This window comes from Myxocyprinus asiaticus, chromosome 13 (assembly GCF_019703515.2).
Source record: "Myxocyprinus asiaticus isolate MX2 ecotype Aquarium Trade chromosome 13, UBuf_Myxa_2, whole genome shotgun sequence".
In the NCBI taxonomy this organism is placed as follows: Eukaryota; Metazoa; Chordata; class Actinopteri; order Cypriniformes; family Catostomidae; genus Myxocyprinus; species Myxocyprinus asiaticus.
The window spans coordinates 38,810,620-38,835,642 of NC_059356.1; the positions used below are offsets into that span (position 1 = coordinate 38,810,620).

The window sequence follows — 25,023 nt, forward strand, 5'->3', positions numbered from 1 at the left end:
GAGAATTTTCATTTTTGGATGAACTATGCCTTTAATTAACTATGACATTTACTTGCATTAAGACAAAGAAACAAAATCCTTAAAAAGGGAAGCAGTCTATGTGGAACCTTTTGCCTTGGCTTCAAAAGATTCATTTAATTTAATGGAAACACTCTCCATTAACGCACACACTGAAAAATTATGATGTAAGCTGAAGCCAAATTTTCAAATGAAAATGGGTTAATGTGGATGTGGACTATAATTCACTGGCATGCATCATTCTTTCATCTAAATCTGCTCCATCCCAGGGCCTCATCCCAGACCCCCCATCCCACTCTTCCCATCTGTAATGTCCCCTCCCTTGGAGAAGCCAGGTTTTATCTCCTGCTTGGTTTTTGAACTCGTCTTCAGTCATAAAGAGTTGCCTATTCACACACACAAACAAACCAAAGCTTTAATTTCCTAAAGCTATTAAATACTAACAAGAAGTGGCATGGCGATTTCCTCAGGCACATGTTTCTAAACATCTAACTGGATTTCTCTTTCTCTCATCTCTCTCAGATCTGGTGCAGGCTGGTCACAGCAGCGTATAATTATTTCCATGTGACAAACTTCTTCTGGATGTTTGGAGAGGGCTGCTATCTGCACACAGCCATAGTGTTGACCTACTCCACAGACAAACTGAGGAAGTGGATGTTCATCTGTATAGGCTGGTGTAAGTATCCCATGATGTGCTAATATCAGTGAAGTAATAAAGCAGTTTTGTCATTAATATTGAAATAACCAACGTACAGTGTAATAAGCTAATACATGCAATTGTTACCTTAAAGGGACATGATTCAATCATGATTTTTTCACCCTCATGTTGTTCCAAAACCCAAATGCAGAATGTTGGGCACTTACAGCCACTGTCACTTTAAAAAACAAACAAAAAAAACATACAGGTTTGACACAACGTAATGGTCTAGATATGCGGCGGCATATGTCATTTGCAGTCTGAGGATCTTGTCCATAAGGCGCTGAAACGTGGCCGGGGCTCCGAACAAACCAAATGGAAGCGTCACAAATTGGTGTAATCCGAACGGTGTGGAAAAAGCCATCTTTTTCCGGATATTGGAGTTAAAGGTAGTCAACACAGAACCGGACCGAGCCGTCGCTCTTCGATACCAGAACTACCGGGCTGGCCCAATCGCTGTGCGACTCTTGTATTACACCCATTTCAAGCATTGCCTCTAATTCTTCCTGAACAATCTTTTTCTTGTGTTCAGGAAGATGACAGGGGCGGCTACGAACGACCACCGGTGGTCTCGATATGGTGCTCTATGAGGTTTGTGCCACCGGGTGAAAACACATCGCGAATTCCGCTTGCAACCTGGCAATGTCTGTCAGCTGCAACAGTGAGTGGTGGTCTCCACAAGGGACCGGGGTGAATGAACTTCATTTGGGAGATACCTCCGGCCCGAGCTCCACCCTCTCTGGAACTACCGTCGCCAAGGCTACAGGCACCACCTCCCTCCATGGTTTGAGGAGGTTGAGGTGGTAGATTTGATGTGCCCCTCCCCTATCCATTCGCCTAACCTCATAATCGAGATCTCCAACTCGTCGTGTGACCTCAAAGGGTCCTTGCCACTTGGCGAGTAATTTGGAGCTCAAGGTGGGCAGCAATACAAGCACTTTATCTCCCTGTGTGAATTCCCGTAGTCGAGTGCCCCTGTCGTACAGTCGGCGTTGACGTTCTTGCACTTGAAGCAAATTCTCCTGTGTTACCTGCCCCAAAGTGTGGAGTTTTGCTCTAAGGTCAAGAACATACTGAATTTGTTTTTTGCTATTCGAAGGTCCTTCCTCCCAAGCTTCCCATACGACGCCCATACAGTAGCTCAAACGGGGAAAACCCAGTGGAGGCTTGCGGGACCTTTCGTACTGCAAACAGCAAGGGTTTTAGCATCTTCGTGTACGAACTTACGAATTTTATTTTTTAAGGTCTTATTAAATCGTTCGACCAACCCATCGGTTTGCGGGTGATAAACGCTGGTGCGAATTGACATAATACCTAATAATTCATACAATTCGCGAAGTGTACATGACATGAATGTTGTGCCTTGGTCAGTGAGGATTTCCTTTCGAATCCCCACTCGGGAGAAAATTTTGAAGAGTGCCTCCTCAACACTACGTGCTGAGATGTTGCGCAGGGGCACTGCTTCCGGATATCGCGTTGCATAATCCACCAGAACTAATACAAAGCGATGGCTGCATGCAGTCTGCTCTAATGGCCCGACGAGGTCCATGCTAATTCTCTCGAAGGGGACCTCGATCAATGGCAGAGTGCACAATGGTGCTTTTGGGGCAGCCGGTGGATTCACCAACTGACATTCAAGGCATGCCGCACACCATCTGCGAACGTCCCCGTGAATGCCAGGCCAAAAGAAATGGGCCATTATCTGGTTCAATGTCTTTTCGTGACCTAAGTGGCCAGCCATTGGGTTATAGTGAGCTGTCTGGAAGAGTGTTTCCCGACAGCTCTTTGGTACTAATAGCTGAGTTGTTTTCTCTTTGGTTTGAGTGTCCTGCGTCACTCGATACAACTGCTCCTTAATAATAGAAAAGTACGGGTATGTGATCGCAACATTAGGCTGGAGCTGTTGACCATCAGTTACTTTTACTTGGTCAAAGGCGTGCTTGAGGGATTCATCACGTGACTGCTCCAGAGGGAAATCCCCCTCAGGGAAGCCCCTGAGAATGGGAATTTCCTTGTCTGCATCATCCTGACACGGAGCTGACATTGACGGCCCTGGCACCGCCTCTCCAGCCATAGCGTTGCACGTCACACATTGAGACACTACTTTGCAGGGCCCATCCACACACATTACCCCCAATAGATTTTTAAAGCTGGGCCAATTGGTTCCCAAAATTAGTGGATGGGTGAGGCGGGAATTAACCGCAGCCTCATCTCTATGCCTTTTTCCCCTGAATTGTATCTCAGTGGTAACCACTGGATACTTGTGAATGTCACCATGCACACACCTCACCCGTTTATTCTTATTCAATGCCCCGCCTTGCACCAAGCGTTGGTGGATCGAGGTTTGAGAACAACTTGTATCCACCAAAGCTTGATGTGTATCCCCTTTTACTCTTACCGGTATCCGATACGCCCCTGCCCGATCGGGGACAGCCTGTGGAGCATCGGGGATCCGAACCAGTGTCCCCACCTCCATCACTGGACACCGCTCCCGGTTTACCTGCAGCTCCAGCAGACCGGCCCAGGTCTTACTTCCACACTCGTGGGGGCGGTCTCGCCAACCTGGGAGGGATAGCGGAGGGAGACAGGGGGAGTAGGAGGGACAGACAATGGGAAGGGTCCTCTGGGCCAGGGGTGGGGTTTGGGTGGGGCTCCTCCCCACCTCTGAGGAGACGGGACTGGGCGGGGCTGAGGGGGATGGGAAGGGGGGAACATGAGACACAGGGGGTGGAGAGAGAGAAGAGAGAGAAGACACTGCTTTGCCGCCTCCTGGAAACACCGCCATGTAGTCCTCTGCCAACTTGACAGCCTCCTACAACGATGCCGGGCAATGGCACTGGATCCAATCGGCCATGCCTCGGGGAAGTTGGGAGATGAACTATTCTAGCACCACCAGATCAACGACTTCCACGGTGCCGCGGGTTCCCCCCACCAGCAACCATTTCCGGCAGGCATCACGGAGCTGCTGCTCAAAAGCGAACGGGTGGCTGTGCTTCCCGAAGCTCAGAGACCGGAAAAGCTGCCGACTCTGCTCCAGGGTCCGACTGACCCGTTGCTGGATGGCCTTCTTTAGGTGGCTGTAATCTAGGAGGCTGGCGGCGGGAAGTTGCTGTGCCGCTAGCTGTGCCTCCCCAGAGAGTAAGGGCAACAGTAGGCTCTGGGGAGGTTGCAGTGCCAGCCCACTCCCTGGAGATCAGGCTCTGGAGCACCTGCCGGTCCTCCGCTTGTGCCTGGAGCAGGAGTTGGAAGCATTGTTCCTGCTCCAGGCGTACCTCCATGAGGGTTTGGAGTTGTGTTTGCTGGATCACTCTCTCTCCCCCACTGATGCTGTGGCGTGCCTTATCAGGCCTCCCTCCACCATCACTATAATGAGAGACAGGTGTTAGAGATAATTACGACCCAGGTGATGAGCCTTACTGCTCTCCCTCTCCCGCAGACCGACACATGACCACGCACCCCATGCCGCAATAAAGACATTGTGAAACGTTGTTCACAACCTATTTTACTTATTAATCTGACGTATTTACCTATAAAACTGGATATTAATGTGTGAGATTTGATTTTATCCATTGGGCATTTATTGGGTTGTGAAAAGTGAGTGTTCAATACCAAAATGGAGCCAAGTTGTTAGAGGGGATGTGATGAAAAAAAAACAGGGATTCATAATGTCATTCGGAAAGGAAAGTAATTTAAGGGGTAAATTTATGAAAGATTAGAAAGACAACCATTTGCTTTAATTGGAATAATATGCATAGATGAACTGTGCATGATAAGACCAGGAATGAGGAATAAAAAGTAAATAAGTTTAATTTTGATTTCATGTTGACTTTAAAGTAAAAACATCAGTGATTAAAATTCTGTCAATTACTGACTTGAAAAGACACACTACTCTAATGAGGACTACAATTGGATCAGCTTTTCTTCTGAACTATGGGAAATTATCTGTGAATAAACAAGCCTTGAATTGTCCTCATTAAAAATTCAATGGGACATTGCAAATGAGTCATTGCCAAGGATTTATCTCATAGCTCTTTAATGAAATCAATTATACAGTTTGTATAATGCCTTTGATTTTCAAATTAATGAGAGTGGGTGGAAATTTGCTCTGTTTTTTGCTTTTCACAGGTATTCCATTCCCCATTATTGTTGCATGGGCCATTGGCAAACTATATTATGACAACGAAAAGTGAGTTTCCTTTTGTTGTTGTTGTCGTTGTTGTGTTCTTTTTACCTCTGTATAATTCCTGCATTTCACTCTACACTCACACACACACACACACACACACACACACACACACACACACACACAAACACAAACAAACTCCATCACCTCATTCACAATAAAAACAATTAAGGTTTAGATTAACTCCAATTATCTGTGTCATCTACCCTTGCTTCTGGTCATTAAACAATCGATACATGATAAAGGCAGAATAATGTATGCACTCTGAGTGATGCAATTAATGCCTGCTGCTTGAGAAATGTATAGTACACTGAAAAAAAAAAAATAATCATTGGTCAACTTAATTCAGTTGAGGACATTGGTTCCACACAAGGAAAATTAGTTTCCTTAATATGAAATTATATATATATTCAAATACTTTGTGTAGCAAAAACATAAATGTATTGAGTTTGCCTTGCTTAAATTTGATCTGTTCAGCTATCTCCATTGAACCTTGCAGCTTGGAGCTAGCTACTGTAGCAACAAGCACATTAGTATATTATGTCTTTTTGTACTGTATGACAAGTATGGTGCTGCTGAGAGTTTACAGATCACAAGTCAGTCAGTATAAAGAATGATTTGGGATGATCCCTCAGGAATTTCTTTATGAGAAAAGCAATAAACACTTGTCTCATTTTGCAACTGATCAGAACCATTCATCAAAACATATTTTATTATAGGCATGTCATGAATCTTTTCTATGTTTGTATGGAAATCTTAGTCTTTAATCTTATTTTTATATAAAAAATTAACTTGTATTGAGTTATTTTAATGTGAAACTTAAAAAGCAATTTTATTTGTGTTTATAAAAAATGTGCACAATGGAAACATAAGAAGAACAAATTTCAGTGTAAATAGTTCATAAAACCCTTGATTTTAATGCAACTGTTTGCGTTAGAATGAATCTATGGGGTCTTTACAATTTACACAGATTTTCTCTCTGTTTCTGCTTCAGAAGTGACGTTCAATACATCTAATATTAGATGAAAAAAAATTCTGAGCAGCTTGGGCAAAAAAAATTAAAAGTTAAAAATTAAAATCCTATTTTTGGGCCTTTTTCCATACTGTTCCCCACTTGCACACCTTTTATTCCCATTACACTGTGTACAGAAATGAAGACAATAAAAATGGGCAACTGTTAGATAATATTTGCGTATGTATGTGAGAGAGAGAGAGAGAGAGAGAGAGAGAGAGAGAGAGAGAGAGAGAGAGAGAGAGAGAGAGCTGTTAATTGGAGGCTCTGGAGCGCTTAAAAAATAAACAGATTAATTTCCCACACAAGCTTATTTATAGTCTCTGTTAGCAGTCAGAAAAACTTTTTTAATTCTCCCTTAAAGACCCTAAATGTCACTTACACTATTTTATCTGCTACATGATGTAGACCGTTGGTTCTCAACTGGTGGATCGTGTTTTGATATCACGAACAGCAGCAAAAACTGTGCTAAATACAAATATAATATCCAAGTTACCATTTAATCATGTATAGGTAAGAGGAGAGAAAGCTTCCCATATCTTCTGTTGTTGACGCTAAAGGTTGTACGTCCAATCAGACTCTATTGTGCCACAAATTCATGTAGTAAAAGCAAGCCAAATAAGGCAGATGCTAAAATGGAAGGTTGCATGACTTAGCTTCATCCTAGAAAACAAAATGAACAAAACTACAGCAAGGTATAATAAATTACAACCCAGGCTACATTAAATACAGGTTGCATTTTTGACTGTGGTCAGTCGCCACTATACGTTCAATCTAAAATCTGGTGCCTGAAGCAAAACCAGTTGAGAAGCACTGCTGTAGATGCCTCACAACAATATTTTTAGACAAACACACTTGAAAACATGAGACTGTGTCTTTTTTAGCCTGTTTTACCTGGATGATTCTGTGCATATTTTTGGTTGAGCTCCACAAGTGACATAATTTTGCCATTCAAACATATTCCCCAAAGCCCATCTCGCTCCAGTCCTGTAAAACTAACACACTCAGCCGAGGCAGGTTTGATTACACAGTCTATCCAACTGTATCTGCAGAATTAATAAATCAGGTGCATATCAGCCCAAGGGACTACATACTTCCCTCTTCTTTGCTTTGTTGCTTTTGTTCTTTTGAAAAGCTTGTTTATTTAATTTTTTATTATTATTATTATTTTATTTTTCTCACCCAGTGGATCTGCTTTAATCACTTTGCTAGATTCGCTTGTTTAATCACTGGGATAGAATAATACATTATTCTCCCCAAATCCCATTATATCATTGTTACATGGACACAGTCACACTGAAGAAATGGGGTCAAAATATTAATAGTTTGACTAAGTCAAATCGCAAGGATCTTACACATTTCCTGCTGCTCAACTGGTAGAGCATGGTGCTTGCAACACTAAGGTCATTGGTTTGATTCCCAGGAAACACACAAACTGATCAAATGTTTACCTTGAATACGTTGTAAGTCACTTTGGATAAATGAATTCATTTTGTTGTACACATGGCTGAACAAAGACATTCCCACCAGTACTGTTTAATTTTGGCTTCTTGATCACTGTAAGGAATCTGAATTTCTGTGCAGGTGCTGGTTTGGGAAGCGGGCCGGCATTTATACTGACTATATTTACCAGGGTCCCATGATCCTGGTGCTACTGGTGAGTCAGCACAGTTTGATTCATTTCAGCTCTCAGTTGTAACTACATGAAGATTTGGTGTGTGTGGGCAATTGATCAAGGTTTATTTATTTGTTTGTTTTTCTTTCTCCATCACATGAGAAGTTTATTGTGTCTTCCAAGATTTCATAATGATACCTGGAATAATAGCGTGAGACATTTAGTGCTTTATTCTCTCTCTCTCTCTCTCTCTCTCTCTCTCTATCTATCTATCTAGATTAACTTCATTTTTCTCTTCAACATTGTGAGGATCCTAATGACTAAACTGAGAGCTTCCACCACTTCAGAAACCATTCAGTACAGGTGAGCAAGAGACTGAATCCCAATTCACATACGTCCTCTGAGCACTAAAAGTATGTTTTCCGCTGGTAATGGAATAATACATACTTTGAGAATGTAGTAATACACTGCAGCAGTATTAGGACACTCTACCACATCATACAATTTATGTATTTGCATTTGTATGTAAGTGTTATTGTCTAGCTGAATTCTTTACCTTAAAATTCATTATTATTGAACTTTTAGCCTCACATTCCTAACAACTTTCCTCTCACTTTTCCATACATACTTCTTCAGGCAATTTTGACATAGTTTTCAATTTACTTTGATTTTGGATGCAATAACCCCAATTCTGAATACCTATTTTAATGGTTAGGATGTGGATTGGGATGCAACCAGGTACTAAGCATTTTGTAAAGGTGAGGCACATTGTACAAAATAGACTATTCAGTACAGTCAGATATCATAAAGATGGAACAGGATGAGCAAATTGAGATGCTAATTTTGAAGCGTTTGTATACAGTATTTGCATGTTGTAGTACACAAGAACATTATAATAAGCTTTTTGTGGGAGATAGGAATTGAAGTGTCTCTGACAGTCACAGTCAGTGGCCCAGTGGCAAATACAAAGCATACTGCTTAAACCAAATTCACCTCAATGTCATCCTGTTCAGCACATTGTGTATTAGGCACTGTGACATTTGCACATTTTATTTGACTTAATTACTGAATTTGTTGTGTCAAATTTGATAACAGCATTTACCAATCACATGGCACATCCAACACATTTGTATGCCCAAATGAAACACTGTCATTTGTGGTATTTTAGTATGTGGAGGTAGAGAAGGCAAAAGAGTAGAATTTCCTAAGGTCAAGGATTAACAAAATTTCCATTGCCTATTTAGAGTCTGATACGACAAGAAATAAGGGTGTTCACACTTGGCAGGTTTGGTTCTATTAAAACGAACTCTGGTGCAATTGCTCTGTTAGTGCAAACAGTGTGAACGCTGCCACCCGAACCTTGTTGCGCACCAAATAAGCGGACCGAGACCGCCTGAATAGTGGGTCTCGGTCCGCTTCCAAATGAACTCTGGTGAGGTTCAATTGATATATGAACGTAGCATGGACCAAAGACTAAACGGACCAATAACAGGAAGTAATTTTCCTAATACTGACCTCAAGCAAACCTGGTTCTTCTCATCATAGGAGCTATGTTGCCCATTACAGTTCAGTTCGGTACAGGCGTTGGAACCGCCGTCAGCCGTCCTTGCAGCATATCTTCATTTGTGTGTGCAATGGAGGAAATCCAGCCGCTGTTTTGACTCCTTTACACATTTTATTAACTCTTCGTTTGTTCTCAGCTGGTAAAAATACCACCATATAACATATATAAATCCAACGAGTGCATTTAGCCCAGCAGCCAGCATTGTTTTGGATGTTCGGCAAGTTCCGTAGCAAATTATACGTCATAAAAGCTGTCCAGTCAGGTTGTGACCTTATCCTGATGCCTTTTGTTTTGTATCTTTATGTTCAGTGTTAAAAATGCCAGTGTGAATGCTAAGTGAACAAGGACTAAATGTATAATTTTCTTCTTTTGGTCCGGACCAAGAGAACCAAGAGAACCGAACTACAATTGTGAACAAGAGCATGTGAGCGGAGTGACCCAGAATGCACTTCGTGTTATGCTGGTTTGGTAATTTGCTAAATAAGCAATAGACCTGAGGTTATGGAGCTCTAACATTGTTTTAGTGAAGTTGCAAACCTTATAACCTCAATAGCAAAGTATTAATCAAAGTTAAGAATGAAGAAATCAAAAGGGAGTGTGGAGAGACCGTGAGAATTAGCAAATATACCTTTTGGAATCGTACGAGTCACATTGCCAGAGAGCACGAGGATGTGCTATGCGATGTAGTGCAGCAAAAGTTGTGCTAGTAGGCTACACTACTATTCGATAATAAATTAATAGATAAGTAATGTATCTTGTTGTTTTGCCATCATGTTAGTGCAACTGCCAGCTAGATGCAAGCCCGGTTCTGCAGGGTTGCGAACGTTAGAGCACCCTCAACTGAATATGTAAGCTTAATAATAATCCCGGCTTACACACACACAAAACCAATAAACATGTATGATCTTGCAGATCAGTGTGTCCTAATTTGCAGGAGGAGCATTCTGCTTTCATGCCTCTATTGTACATTTGAGCATTTGATTGGTAAAGATTTCAGCTCTCGCATAGAGAATTTCATAACAGAATTACCTCACTTAATCGACCGCCTGTTGCTTTCGGTTTCTGCTTCGGGATAAAGTGGCTCATAACTGCTGGTCAGTTTCCCAAAGCCAAATCCACACCTTAACGAGAAGTGAAAAGTAAAAAGTTTCTAGATTAGTGGTTGCAGATAACATCTTCCGACATCGCTTGCTGCATTCATGCGCAGAGAAAAAAAAGCTATAAATGATTGTACATTAGAAAAAAAAACTTTTCTTAAACGAAGGAAGTGTAATTTGTGAATTAAATAATTTTTATTTGTTTTAGGATCATTAAACATGATTTCATCTAATATATATATATAGGACAAAATCTCACTTTATGCAGGAAAAATATTTTTTATTTGTTAAATCCATGGTTAAACCTTGCTGTACATATAAAGAGTGCATGCACAAGACATGATCGTTTGATGCATATAAAATCCAGATTCACTTTATAATGCTTTGAAAATATCAAGGAAAAACAAAGGGGGCACATGGTATCTACTAATATAATCATTATTATATAAATAACCACAGTCCTTTAGACTGCATATGATTCGTACATATAAAATTGTAGGGAATATTAATCAAGCAACAACACTGAAAAAGAGAAAAACTTTCACTGCTTTTTTCTGGATAACTTAATACACCCTTTAAAACTGAACACAAAATTAGGATGAGAAATTGCTCATTTTAATTTCACAGACCCAAAATCTGATAGCATTAAATCAGAAACATATTAATGTATCAAATCTACAGTATAATCATTCTGTGGAGACAACTGAAAAACAATTATGAATTTCACTTTTACCTGCAATATGTTTCCTGGTATCAGTCCATGTTTTCATTATTGCCATAGAGGACTCGAACAAACTTTAAAGTTGAAAAGATTGTGGTTTTCTGGGTCGGTTGTGTCTCTCAGGTCCAGTTTAAACTGAAAAGCACAAATTTGCACATATGCGAGTTTCCGTGCCAACACACATATCACTCGTAGAGGTGTATTTGATAACTAGTTTAAAGTAAATAAAGGTAATTTAGAACTTCAATTTTTTAAGGCATTATTTGAAGATGTTTAATGACATACACTACTGGTCAAAAGTTTGAAACACTTGACTGAAATGTTTCACATGATCTTAAAAATCTTTTGATCTGAAGGCGTATGCTTAAATGTTTGAAATTAGTTTTGTAGACAAAAATATAATTGTGCCACCATATTAATTTAGTTCATTATAAAACTAAAATTTAATAAAAAAAAAAATTAAATTAAAAAAAGTTTTTGAAATTGATGACTTGGACCAAATAATAAAGAAAAGCAGCCAATATGTGCCCAACATAGATGGGAACTCAAGAAGTTGGTTAAGAAATGTCAAGAGTACATGTCTGCAAATTCTAGGCAAAGGGTGACTACTTTGAAGATGCTAAAATATAACATAGTTTTGATTTATTTTGGATTTTGTTTAATCACAACATAATTCCCATAGTTCCATTTATGTTATTGCATAGTTTTGATGACTACTTTTATTCTAAAATGTGAAAAAAAAACAATATATATATAAAAAAAAAAAATATATATATATATATATATATATATATATATATATATATATATATATATATATAAATTTAATAAAGAATGAGTAAGGGTTTCAGAACTTTTGACCGGTAGTGTATGTGCTAACAGAGAAATATTTGACTGATTACAAATGATAAGGAAGGTCTGGTTGACCCAATTATCTAACAGCAGTTGTAAACCAGTCCAAAATAAACAGCAAGATTTTATTTACAAAAACACAACAATACAATCACATAATTTCAGATGTGTACATTACTAATCATTTGATAATTTAATAAATGTCGGCCTATAGTCTATTTTTCACCCAGAGGGGCACCTCAGCCCATGTGGGCAAAGGGGCAGTTGCTTAGGCCACTATAGCTACCCTCAGTGTGCGTGTTTGGAACCAAGTATCCTACAGAGAAATTTAACGTCGGAGTGGGATTTGAGCGAACGCTTTTTTAATGGTGAGCGTGAGCGGTACTTGAGCAGAGCGTCCGCTTGGGCCGTGAACGGCTGAGCGGAGCGCACGTGCATGGAACGGGTTATTGAGTGGAGTGTCACACCGCTCCGCTTCGCTCACATGCTCTGGTGTGAACACACCCTAAGATATCCTTGAAATGATGGCCACTTAAATAATCATGTAGGATTCCTGTAGCTTAGATGATGCTATCAACACCAAGGTCATGGGTTTGATTCTCAGGGAAAATGCAGTTTACAATTATAGTATTGTGATTTTCTATCGGCATGATTCATTAATTGAATATTTTGGTTGATTCATTTTCGTATTTTTGCCTCTGGTCGTCATAGAAAAGCAGTGAAAGCCACACTGGTTCTACTGCCTCTGCTGGGCATCACCTACATGCTGTTTTTCGTCAACCCTGGCGAAGATGAGATCTCACAGATCGTCTTCATCTACTTCAACTCTTTCCTAGAGTCCTTTCAGGTGAGAAAACCCACTTTTGAACTTTTGTAGTTGTGTTCAACAACAACTATATAAAAAATAAAAAAACAGCAATGAAAATTTTTTTATGTTACTTTCTCCTATCTCAGCATAATATATACGAACACAGCTGTACACCATTTACTTAATAACAAAAAGTAAGCCATTTTTAGGCTGATTTCCTCAAACTGTAAACAATGTGTATCTGTAGCGCTATAAAAATTGCTCTGTTTGTTTTGAGTGGTCCGTCATGCCTGACACAGCAACACCAATGGCATGAGTTTAGTGTGGGACTGGGAATATTTGGGAAAGCTGTTTTTAAAAAATGTTTATTTTTGTAATTCCATTTGGTGGCACTAATGAAATGACACACTTCAGCTTTAACTAAAATAAAAATAAAAATGAGAGTTTGCAAAAAAAAAAAAAAACGGACATTATAAATGTGCATTAAAATTTGAGCAGAGAATTACAGAGAAAATAACTTTTGAACTTTATCAGTGTATTTTGTCAAAAGTAACCACCCATTTATACAGACCATCTAACCAACCAATTTTTTTGATAAAGTGTTGTTTGTTATCCTAGGCAGATTTTTGGTTTTGTGTTATAAAATATACACTTTTTTTTTTTTAATCTCTGAAATTAGCATTACTAATGCTAATACTGAAAAGAAATCAAAACAAAATTAAAACTAGTCATTTATAACAATAAAAAAATATTGAATAAAACCTATGTAGGAACAACTAAAACTAAACTAAAATTTAAAATCAAATTACACAACAAAGAAAAAAATTAAATAAAAAATAGGTAGGTTTACAAAATGTCATGGTTACTTGTGTAACCTCCATTCCCTGATGGAGGGAACGAGATGTTGTGTCGATGTAGTGACACTAGGGGTCACTCTTGGGAGTCCGAGAAACCTCTGGTCTTTGATAAAAGGCCAATAAAAATTGGCTAGTGGTATTTGCATGCCACTCCCCTGGACATACGGGTATAAAAGGAGCTGGTATGCAACCACTCATTCAGGTTTTATGCTGAGGAGCCAATATAAGGTCCGGCCATTTCAGCGGGTAGTTCAGCATTGTGGCAGGAGGGACACAATGTCTCGTTCCCTCCATCAGGGAATGGAGGTTACACAAGTAACCATGACGTTCCCTATCTGTCACTCACTTGATGTTGTGTCGATGTAGTGACACTAGGGGTCCCTATACGAAACGCCACAAGGCTGAACTGTGTTACGTGAACTGGCGGTGTGTGGTGGGCAGACTACTGTGTGCCTCATCGCCAGCACACCAGGTTGACACGTAAACTCCCCCAACATAGTGATGAGTGTCGAACAGCCCTTTAGGGACAAGTCGACTACCCAAAAGATAGAGACAGGCTTAACCCAGTCGTGGCCTCTTTTCCCTTTCTCTTTTTCCACTCCCTATAAAAGAAGGGGGATTATCCGACTGGGCTGCCTGGTCTAGTCGGGGGGTGTCCCTCCCAAGGGGAAGACACCGCGGAGACCACACCTCGCCAAAAGAGAGGGGGGATATTTAAGTGGAAGAATAGGTCACATGGTCTTTCCGACCATGTGGAGAGTCTACAAGGTAGATCCTACCCAACGGGGGAGGAGTTACTACAAACATGGAGACTGGGGCAGAGGGGCTCTGCCCTAGGAAGATGCAGTTTGCCAACAGGGAAACGAACTAGCGGAAGATATATATGGCATGGGGTTAGCCTTACAGGGAACCACCACATGCGGAGCACCTACTCCAGAACAGGACTCTTAGTTAGCACGTGTACTGGGCCGGCAGCGAGTCTCTCCAAAAACTCGACTGCCACAGGGCTCGGAGGCAGTCAACCAGGGAACAAAGTTTGTGAACACTACTGGGAATTAATGGCACATGTCTTCAGCTCCAAGGGAGGTAGAAGGCGCTATGTGCAAGCGATACACCCAGCCAGCTATCCCGAGCTTGTGTTGCGTGCCACTACTTAGGATGAAACCGGACCGCCTTGGCGGCTAACATATGCTACCATTGCCATGCTGTCTGTCCGAACTAACACATGCTTGCCCTGGATCAACGGCCGGAACCTCCACAGGGCGAGCAGAATTGTCAACAACTCAAGGCAGTTGATGTGCCAATGCAGTCGCGGGCCCGTCCAGAGGCCGGCGGCTGCATGCCCATTGCAAACAGCGCCCCAGCCCATTTTGGAGGCATCTGTCGTGACCACGACGCTCCTGGAGACCAGTTCTAAAGGAACACCTGCTCGTAGAAACGAGAGGTCGGTCCAAGGGCTGAAAAGACGGTGACAGACCGGCGTGATGGCCACGCGATGTGTCCCGTGGCGCCATGCCCATCTCGGGACTCGAGTCTGGAGCCAGTGCTGAAGCGGCCTCATATGCATCAACCCGAGCGGGGTGGCCACCGCCGAGGACGCCATATGCCCCAGGAGCCTCTGAAAATGTTTCAGTGGAACTGCTGTTTTCTGTTTGAACGCCTTCAAACAGGCCAGCACCAACTGGGCGCGCTCGTTCGTAAGGCGTGCCGTCAAGGAGACTGAGTCCAACTCCAATCCGAGAAAAGAGATGCTCTGAACTGGGAGGAGCTTGCTCTTTTCCCAGTTGACGCGACGCCCTAGTCGGCTGAGGTGTGAGAGCACCAGGTCCCTGTGTGCGCACAACATGTCTCGAGAGTGAGCTAGGATTAGCCAGTCGTCGAGATAGTTGAGAATGCGAATGCCCACCTCCCTTAACGGGGCAAGGGCAGTCTCTGCGATCTTCTTAAAGACGCGAGGAGACAGGGACAGGCCGAAAGGGAGGACTTTGTACTGATATGCCTGACCCTCGAACTTGAACCGCAGGAAGGGTCTGTGTCGAGGAAGGATCAAGACGTGGAAGTACACATCCTTCAGGTCTACCGCCGCGAACCAATCTTGATGCCGGACGCTCGCCAGAATGCGTTTTTGCGTCAGCATCTTGAACGGGAGTCTATGTAAAGACCGGTTCATTACTCGCAGGTCCAAGATTGGCCACAACCCACTGCCTTTTTTTGGTACGATGAAGTAGGTGCTCTAAAACCCTTTCTTCATCTCGGCTGGAAGGACAGGTTCTATCGCGTCCTTCCGTAGGAGGGTAGTGATCTCCGCGCGCAGGGTGGCAGCGTTTTCACCCTTGACCAAGGTGAAATGAATACTGCTGAACCTGGGCGGGCGCCTGGCAAACTGAATCGCATAGGCGAGTCGGACGGTCCGGATCAGCCATCACGATGGATTGGAAAGCGTGAGCCACGCGTCCAAGTTCCGTACGAGGGGGACCATGGGGACAACGTCGTCGGACGTACCGGCAGGTGGGGCCTCGCGGCATGGTGGTGCGCGAGGTGCCACAGCATGTCATGGCCGTGCTGAGTCTAGGGACATCGAAGCACTTACCTGGCTCCTTGTGACCACCCCCGGAACAGCCTGGGATGGGGGAGGAAGAGGCCTGTCATTGTAACCCGTGGAGACTGCCACATAGGGGGCGGCTATGTGCCAAAGCTGGGCACTCAGGGGCGGAAAGGCCACCGCTGGAGCGCCAATCCTGCAAGAAAAGGCCCGTGGACGGTAGTCGTGGTAACCCAGGGGGACGCCCTTGGCGACAAGCAGACGGGATGCGGGATCTTGAGCTGCGCCAGGGCAGAATGTGCCGGATTGTCTCCGTCTGCTGCTGAGAGTGGGGGAACTACGGAATCGGGGCCGGGCAGTAAAAGGTGCCTCACTCGACTTCGTCAGCTCCTCATGCACTTCCGGGAAGAATGGCACTGGAGCAGGGCGTGGTTGCTTTGAGCTGCGACACGAGCCCAGAAACCAATCATCAAGCCGCGAGGGTTCAGGGGAGAGCGGAGGGTTCCACTCTAACCCGACGCTCGCGGCCGCCTGGGAAAGCATGTCCGTCATTTCGGCATCGGCCTGTGAGTGGGCAATCGTCCCCGAAGGGGGAAGCCCAGCTGAGGCTTCTGCGTCCGACTGGACATGCCCGCTCTCCGATGCTGCGCTCGAGAGCTCATCATCTTCGTGGGCTCCGAACAAGAAGCCAGACTCACCGTGAGACGAGCCGGCGAATTCCTCCGGAAGCCCGATTGGGGCAGACGAGCGTGCTGGGAAATGGGAGGTCTGCGGGTGGGAGGTTTCTTACGAAAGCAAGCCGCGACCGCAAAGTTGCCATGGTCATGTACTCGCAGTGAGAACATGAACCATCCACAAACGCTGCCTCCACGTGGGTTGCGCCCAGACACTAAAGACAGCGATCATGACCATCCGAAGTTGAGAGATAACGACCGCAACCAGGAATAACACACAATCGGAAAGGCATCTTTAAAAAGACGCGTCTTTAAAAAGACTTTCCGTGTGTGCGTTCTTTTAGAGAAATATATACTCTTTTAGAGGGAAAAAGCTCTTTCAGAAAATATACTCTCTAGTTTTTCTGCCGAACCGCCCAGGGGCGTTCTCTGCAGTGCACCAGTGCAGAGGAGGGAGAAGCCACTGAAATGCGCCGTCAGATCCAGCAGAGGTGAATGAACAGTAGTATTCAGCTCAGTGAGCATGACCGTTCAGCTCCGAAGAGAAAATCTGAATAAGTGGTTGCATACCAGCTCCTTTTATACCCGTATGTCCGGGGGAGTGGCATGCAAATACCACTCGCCAATTTTCATTGGCCTTTTATCAAAGACCAGAGGTGTCTCGGGCTCCCAAGAGTGACCCCTAGTGTCACTACATCGACACAACGTCGAGTGAGTGACAGATAGGGAACTATAATAACCCTGGTTATATAAAAGCAGATGATAATCTGTGCTGAATCATACAGCTCAGAGTTTGTTGTACTTACAGTAAGTATTTTTATTTATTTATTTTTATTTGTGTTATTTTTTGAAAAAACTGATCAGCCAACGCATATAACTAAATGTGTTGTTAAGGTTTAGTTTTCTATTAAGCTTCACCCACATATTTGGAAATCCTTGTTCCATTTCCTAGTGGTCAATTTCTCACAGCAATCCAAAGTCAGCCGTGTCATCCAAAGCACACAAGGTCAACTCTATCCCCCGATTTGCACCATTTGCTTCCTGGCGTGACCCGAGGGGTCTCATGCATGTTCAAGCCTTGTTTTCCTCAAATTCATCTGTCTCCCACAGCTGTCCCACTCCCCATGGGAATGACAGACTCATCTATGGGGAAAATTGAATGTTAGTGTACTCACGTTAGGCAAACATGTTTTAGTGTTTTAGACTGGAAACAGTCCTGTTCAAACTTTTAAGGACTCCATGAAATCAAGATTGGAGTTTTGTGGCTTTTAGTCCATGTTTGTGAGCTTTGAAGCCATCTACTGCTAGTGTACTCCTAAAAGTTGACAAAAAATAGCTTTTTTCTTAAATTAAATCAAATTAGTAGTCTTTTTTTTTTCTGGGAAAACAGGCTAAAAATATTGATAACTCATGTTGCACTTAATTTTGTCCAATCAAATGCTCTCTAGAATGAGATTGTCTCATCCCTTAACTAAACTTGAATGTAACTAAAGCTTATTTGCTTTTTAAAATAAAGGCATGAACCCATGCACAAACGTCTTGTTTCCTGTTTCAAAAAATACACACAGGACAGAAAACTGTGCTTGTCAAGCAATTTCATGGGGTCTTTAAGAATATTCATCTCAGATAAGCTTATACATTTTACATAATAATGAGTGATACTAAAAGTGGAGAAGCCTTATATTGGTTGTCTCCTTTATAAAATCAAATACATATTAATCTTGACTGTGTTTGTGATAGGCTATGTCTTTCATGTGTTTTTTATTTATTTATTTGTCCAAGTGGAATGGTTTCAGTGATGATGTAATTCACACAGGCTTTCCACTTCCTGCTTAAAGGTCATGCAAAAATTAGATGTTAACATTCAGCGTTAGGTTGTTTGCTTATGTTAATGTTATCCTGATACAAGCAGAGTTTAAATTGATAGAGAATTGATTAATTTCTGATTGACAGTCGACAATTTCAGCAGGGCTAAATTTATTCATGTGATATATTTAATGGGCATGAGTCCATGATATCACTCTAGAAAAGGAACTTTGCAGTGTTAATGCTACAAATGAAGGGATTGGTAGTCAAGTTAAGCATAGTTTGAAACTTATTGATAATTTAAAAAATAATTTGAACCTGTTTAGTTTCTTAATGCACATTCCTTGTCTTATTCATCAGTGTGCATTATTCCAAGTAAAAAAAAAAAATTGTCTTCACAATATTTTATTAAAATATAATGTAATAAATTGTTCCACCTTGACACAATGACATTCCTTTGTGTGTGACATCACAAATCCCTGTTTTGTAACATCAACTTTTCTTGTTCCAATCAATGCCCGATGGATAGATTCATATTTAATATCCTGCTTCACTCTGAAAATGTCAGATTACGGAAGTAAAATGTGTTGTAAAAGTAAAAAAAAAAAGTCAATTAGAGTAAAATTGACTCTAAGTACGTATCTGCAAAAATCGAAACAACTGTTTTTTGGAAAAGCAGGCTTTCAGTATTTTTCTTTTTTTCTTATCAAGCAATGCTCAAACTTTCTTTTGTTCTCCTTACAGGGCTTCTTTGTGTCGGTGTTCTACTGCTTTTTGAACAGTGAGGTAAGAAATCACTTGCTTCTGTTTTTGCCCTCAGCACTAATATATACCCTCTTTTTGACTCTTAAAAGCATATAGTGCTAAAAACCCTTTCTAAGTGATGTATCCGTTCTTTGAACTGCAACACATACAGTCCGAATATTTCGGGAAATTCAGATTTCTTCAGCCATAGCTGCCCTATCAGACCTGCCCAAAATAGAATCACATTGAGATCCCAATCTCTTAACTCTCAGTTCACCCAAAACCAGCCTTTTGGCCATCAATAACTATAAAAACAGACTTCGCTCATAAAATATTCATTCCTGAAGGGGCTAAATCTGGCTTGTATTACATGCCCTTTGAAAAGGACAGTAAACCTTTGTGAATTCCAGACAGAATATTCCTCTTTAGTGTCAAGCCCAGATCGCAAATTCAAACCCATCTCATGCATCATGTTGATCTACAAAGAAAACGAATACTTACAGGTGCCGTAAATGGATCTTGGATCGGATTGGACTGTTTTGTTTGTCATTTAGCCAACGAACAAGTCCAAGGGAAGCAGAAAAGTGTGGGGCATCATCTAAGGTCACTCTGAATTACAGATGTAGATATCAGAATACACAAGCAAAGCAGTGTATGCAGTATTGTTTAAAGTCAAGCGATAACATTGATCTGTTCTTGGTACATATGAAAAAGACCCTGCATTTTGAGATGCAAGTCAATCCAAAAAATACCAGTGCCATCACTGCTATGATACTTCAAAAGGTGCCCTTGGCTCCAACTTGGCTCCACAAAGTATGCTCAGAACTAAAAAGCAGTGGTACCAATTTACAACTGCTATAACAAACCATTGGCGCAAGTTATTCAAAGTCAAAGGACAACAGTGAAATTATCTGGCTTGGAAGCATAATAGTACAATGGAGTTTTGAGAGACTTTTATTCAACCAGATGTTTGTTTTTTGTTTTTTTCTCCATGAATATCACAGTTTGCTGAGGTTGCTCACTGGTTGAAACTATTTAAAGAGATAGTTCAACCAAAAATACAATTCTGTCATCTTTTTCACATCCTCACCATGTTGCAAACCTGTATGACTTTTTTCTTCCGTGGAACACAAAGGAGATATTTAGTGCAATGTCCATACAATGAAAGTGGACAATAATTCACACTGTCAAGCTTCAAAAAGCACCATAAAATTAGTCCATGTATTTTTTGTTAGTTTGTTTGTTTGTTTGTTTGTTTTCTTTGCACTGCATTGAAAAAAAAATTCTTACAGATTATTTTTGTTATTTCCAGAAAGAAAAAAAAACATTCTTAATACCCTTAAAACAAGAAATATTACTTGAGAAGCAATAATGACACAAGATATGAAGTCTTGTTTTAGAGAAATCTAACAACATTTGGTTTTATGCCTAAAACAAGGAAAAACATATTTGCTAATGTGGAAAAAATAAATAAACTTGTTCCCTATCTGTCACTCACTCGACGTTGTGTCGATGTAGTGACACTAGGGGTCACATTTGGGAGCCCCAAACACCTCTGATCTTTGAGAAAAGGCCAATGGGAATTGGCGAGTGGAATTTGCATGACACTTCCCCGGACATAAGGGTATAAAAGGAGCTGGCTTACAACCACTCATTCAGATTTTCTCTTCAGAGCAGAGCGGTTCTATTCATTGAGCTGAATTCTTCCGCCGAGTTCATTTACCTCATCTGCTGGATTTACGGCACATTTCAGCAGCTTCTCCCTCTCTGCACCGGTGCAGTACAGAGAATGCCCCTGGGCGCTTCGACAGGCTGAAAGAGTATATTCTTCTCTCTGAAAAGAGTATATTATATTCTTCTAAAAGAGTGGCACTTATGGGTGCATCTTTTTAAAGATGCCTTTCCGTTTGTGTATAATTCCTGGTTGCGGTCGTTAACTCTCCGCTTCTGACGGCCACGATCGTTGTCTTACGTGTTTAGGCGCTGCCCACGCGGAGACATAATTCGTGGATGGGTCATGTCCTCATTGCGAGAACATGACTATGGCAACGTTGCGGTCGCGGCTTTCTTTCGTAAGAGGGAATGCCACCCCAGCGGCTCCCCGCCTCGGTCCTTCTACCTACAGGTATGAGGCCGCGTCGGTTAGCACTGGGGGCGATTTGGGGACCCCAATGGGAGCACCTCCGCTGGGAAACCCCCCACGGACCTCCCATTCCCCAGCACGCTCGTCTGCGCCGGTTGGGTTCTGAGATGAGACCACCGGCTTGTCTCAGGGTGAGTTCGCGCTCTCATTCGGAGCTCGAGAAGAGGATGAGTTGTCAATTGCAGCATCGGAGAGCGGGTTCGTCCAGTCCGATGCTGAGGCCTCAGCTGGGCTTCCACCTTCAGGTGTGGTCGCCCAGTCGCAGGCCGACGCGGAGCTGATGGCCATGCTTGCCCGGGCGGCTGCAAGCGTCGGACTGGAGTGGAACCCTCCACTCTCCCCCATACCCTCGTGGCTCGATGATTGGTTCCTGGGCCCAGAGCGCCGCTCATGGCCACACCCCACCCCGGTCCCTTTCTTCCCGGAGGTGCATGAGGAGCTGACGAGGTCGTGGAGGGCACCTTTTACTGCCCGATCCCAGTCTTTCAGCTCCCCAGCTCTCACTACCCTCGATGGTGGGGCTGCTAGGGGGTATTCGGCGATTCCCCAGGTGGATAAGGCGATTGCGGTGCACGTATGCCCGCAGAGCGCCGCCACCTGGCAGGGCCACCCAAAACTCCCGTCCAGGGCATGTAGGCTTACATTGTCTCTGGCGACTAGGGCCTATGGTGCCACTGGAAAGGCCGCCTCTGCCCTGCACGCCATGGCTCTCCTGCAAGTACATCAAGCCAAGGCGCTAAAAGAACTGCACGAGGGTAGTTCTGACCCGGGATTGATGCAGGAGCTGCACTCGGCGACCGACCTCGCTCTCCGGGCGACAAAGGTCACGGCACGGTCTCTCGGGCAGGCGATGTCCACCCTGGTGGTCCAGGAGCGCCACCTTTGGCTCAACCTGGTCAAGATGAGGGAGGCTGACAAGGCACGGTTCCTTGACGCCCCCATCTCCAAGGTGGGCCTATTCGGCGAAAGTCCTGTCGAGCACTTTGCACAGCAGTTCTCGGCAGTGAAACAGCAGATGGAGCCTATTCAGCATATCCTGCCCCGGTGCGGTTCAAGACCCCGCACCCCGTCTGCTCGTCGCCAAGGGCATCCTCTTGCTGCAACAGCACCGGCTCCGCTGCAGCCCACCCCCGCGGCCCGGTCCTGGCTTGGAGCCACCCGCAGGAAGCAAACACCACCTATCTCACGGCCGGCCGCCAAGAACCCGAGGAAGGCTTCGAAGCGCCACTGAGACGGGCGACCCAGGGATGAGGAGACCTGCTGCTCTGGAGCTGGTGGACAGACCACTCTATCCCCCGGTGGAGGGCCGGGAGGAGAATCTTTTGTTTCCATCTTTGATTTCGTCGCATGCCCAAGGGGCTGCGGTACCCAAAATGTCAACAAAAGAGCGGTTTTCCTTATTTCCTGTGTCACATATCCAGTGCTCACGACCGCCGACAGCCGTTCCCTTACGGCAGGTATGGTGCTCCAAGGGCGACCCCCCCCCCACCCCCGTCCCTGAGCACCCAGCTATGGCACAAACATGCCCATGCCAGGCTGCGGGGATAACATTCCTCCTCCCTCCTCCCGGACCGGCCCCATGGTGGGTATCCGGAGCCAGGTAAGTGCTTTGATGTCCCCGGACTCAACATGGCCACGAGGTTGGGGCTCCAGCCCCCTCGATGTGGTGCCTCAGGCTCCGCCCCGCCTCGGGGCCCCACCCACCGGTACATCTGACGTGATTGTCCCCTTGGTCCCACTCACGCGGAGTTTGGACGCATGGCTTGCGCTCTCCAACCCGTCGCGATGGCTGACCCGGACCGTCCGACTCGGCTACGCGATTTAGTTTGCCAGGCGCCCGCCCAGGTTCAGCACCGTCCGCTTCACCTTGGTGAAGGGCGAGAATCACTACCATTCTGCGGAAGGATGAGATATAGCCTGACCCTCCAGCCGAGATGAAGAAGGGGTTTTACAGCCCCTACTTCATCGTATTGAAGAAAGACGGTGGGTTGCGGCCAATCTTGGACCTGCAAGTACTGAACCGGGTTTTGCACAGACACAGGCAGTTAACTTATCCCTGAGGTACAGGGGACCGTTCAACGCTCGTAGGAACATTGGGGGAGGTTACAGGTTGGCCTGGTGCACTGGCTACGAGGCACACAGCTGTCTGTCCGTCTCTCACCGCCAGTCCACGTAACACAGTTCAGCTAGTTGTGGTGTTTCGCATAGGGACCCTTAGTGTCACTACATCGACACAATGTCGAGTGAGTGACAGATAGGGAACGTCCTGGTTACTTTCGTAACCTCTGTTCCCTGATGGAGGGAATGAGACGTTGTGTCCCTCTTGCCAAAACACTGAACTACCCGCTGAAATGGCCGGGACCTTGTCTCGGCCCCTCAGCACAAAACCTGAATGAGTGGTTGCAAGCCAGCTCCTTTTATACCCGTATGTCTGGTGGAGTGGCATGCAAATTCCACTCGCCAATTCCCATTGGCCTTTTCTCAAAGATCAGAGGTGTTTGGGGCTCCCAAGTGTGACCCCTAGTGTCACTACATCGACACAACATCTCGTTCCCTCCATCAGGGAACGGAGGTTACGAAAGTAACCAGGACATTTTCCCTTTGAGTCCAGTTTTTTGTTTTCTTACCTCATTGGAAAATATTTTTTCCTCCCTTTTTTTAAACATAAAAGTTTATTTTTCAAAATTTTGCTACATTTCTCTGAAAACAAGACAGCATTTCTCATGTAATTTTGCTTCTCAAGTAAATGTATCTTCTTTTAAGAATGTTTCGATATTTAGATAAAACAGGACAAAAATACTTTATAGGAAAATGATTTTTTTGCAGTGTGTATTCCAAGTCCTCTAAATCCATATGATAGCTTTGTGTGAGGAACATAATTAAAGTTTAAGTCCTGTATCCTAGCTCTCAAATCGGATTCACATTGCCATACAATCATACCTTGTGGGGCATCTCACATGCAAGAATCACTAAAGGTTGAGCTCAGCTTTCATTTTTTCATTTTTGAGCCAACATTTAATCAGATTTGGGAGATACGGCAGAGGGGAACATTATCGTGGAATAACATCTAAAATATCAGTCTGTTCCTCTCACAAAGCTATGATATGGCTGCAAAAGACTTTGAATATAATGCACAATATGCAACTTTATTGGATATTGACAGCCCCTGACCACAAAATGCTTTTATTGTATGGAAAATAGCAGCTCTGACTTTGTTCAAAATATATTATTATGAGTTTTATGGAAGAAAGAAAGTCATACTGGTTTGTAACAACATGATGGTGAGTAAATGATGACAGAATGTTCATTTTGGGTGAACTTTTCCTTTTAATTTTGACCTAAAGCTTGCAGGTTTAAATAAAGGGATATAGAGATTCTATAAAGTTATAAACATGTAAATGTTTTTGATCCAACATTTAGTTGATTATCTTGTATAAATTAATTCTACATAATGAAACTAAATTCTAAAAACAGTGAACTACTGTGGCAGCTCCAGAATAGTTTCACACATACATAGCCTCAGTTATAATTGTATACTTCACAGGAAATCACAGTTAGCCCTTTTTGTGCTTGTGTGAGCTCAGAGAGAAATGAATGTCATGGATTATATTCAGCAAAAGCTCTCAAAGCTGTATTTTAGACATTATTTTTGTGTCAGCAATCACTGACCCAAGGGGTTTTACACTTCTA

The 25,023-nt window shown here is 43.4% G+C and overlaps 1 protein-coding gene across 1 annotated transcript in view; it reads left to right on the forward strand.

Moving 5' to 3' along the window:
- The window catches only part of LOC127450521 (corticotropin-releasing factor receptor 1-like), a 265,090-nt gene that overhangs the window by 227,741 nt on the left and 12,326 nt on the right, over window positions 1-25,023 (forward strand). Inside the window, exons 8-13 of the mRNA XM_051714734.1 lie at window positions 541-694; window positions 4,841-4,901; window positions 7,495-7,567; window positions 7,803-7,888; window positions 12,471-12,606; window positions 19,191-19,232. Of these exons, the coding sequence (XP_051570694.1) occupies window positions 541-694; window positions 4,841-4,901; window positions 7,495-7,567; window positions 7,803-7,888; window positions 12,471-12,606; window positions 19,191-19,232 (552 nt within the window). The remainder of the gene's footprint in view (window positions 1-540; window positions 695-4,840; window positions 4,902-7,494; window positions 7,568-7,802; window positions 7,889-12,470; window positions 12,607-19,190; window positions 19,233-25,023) is intronic.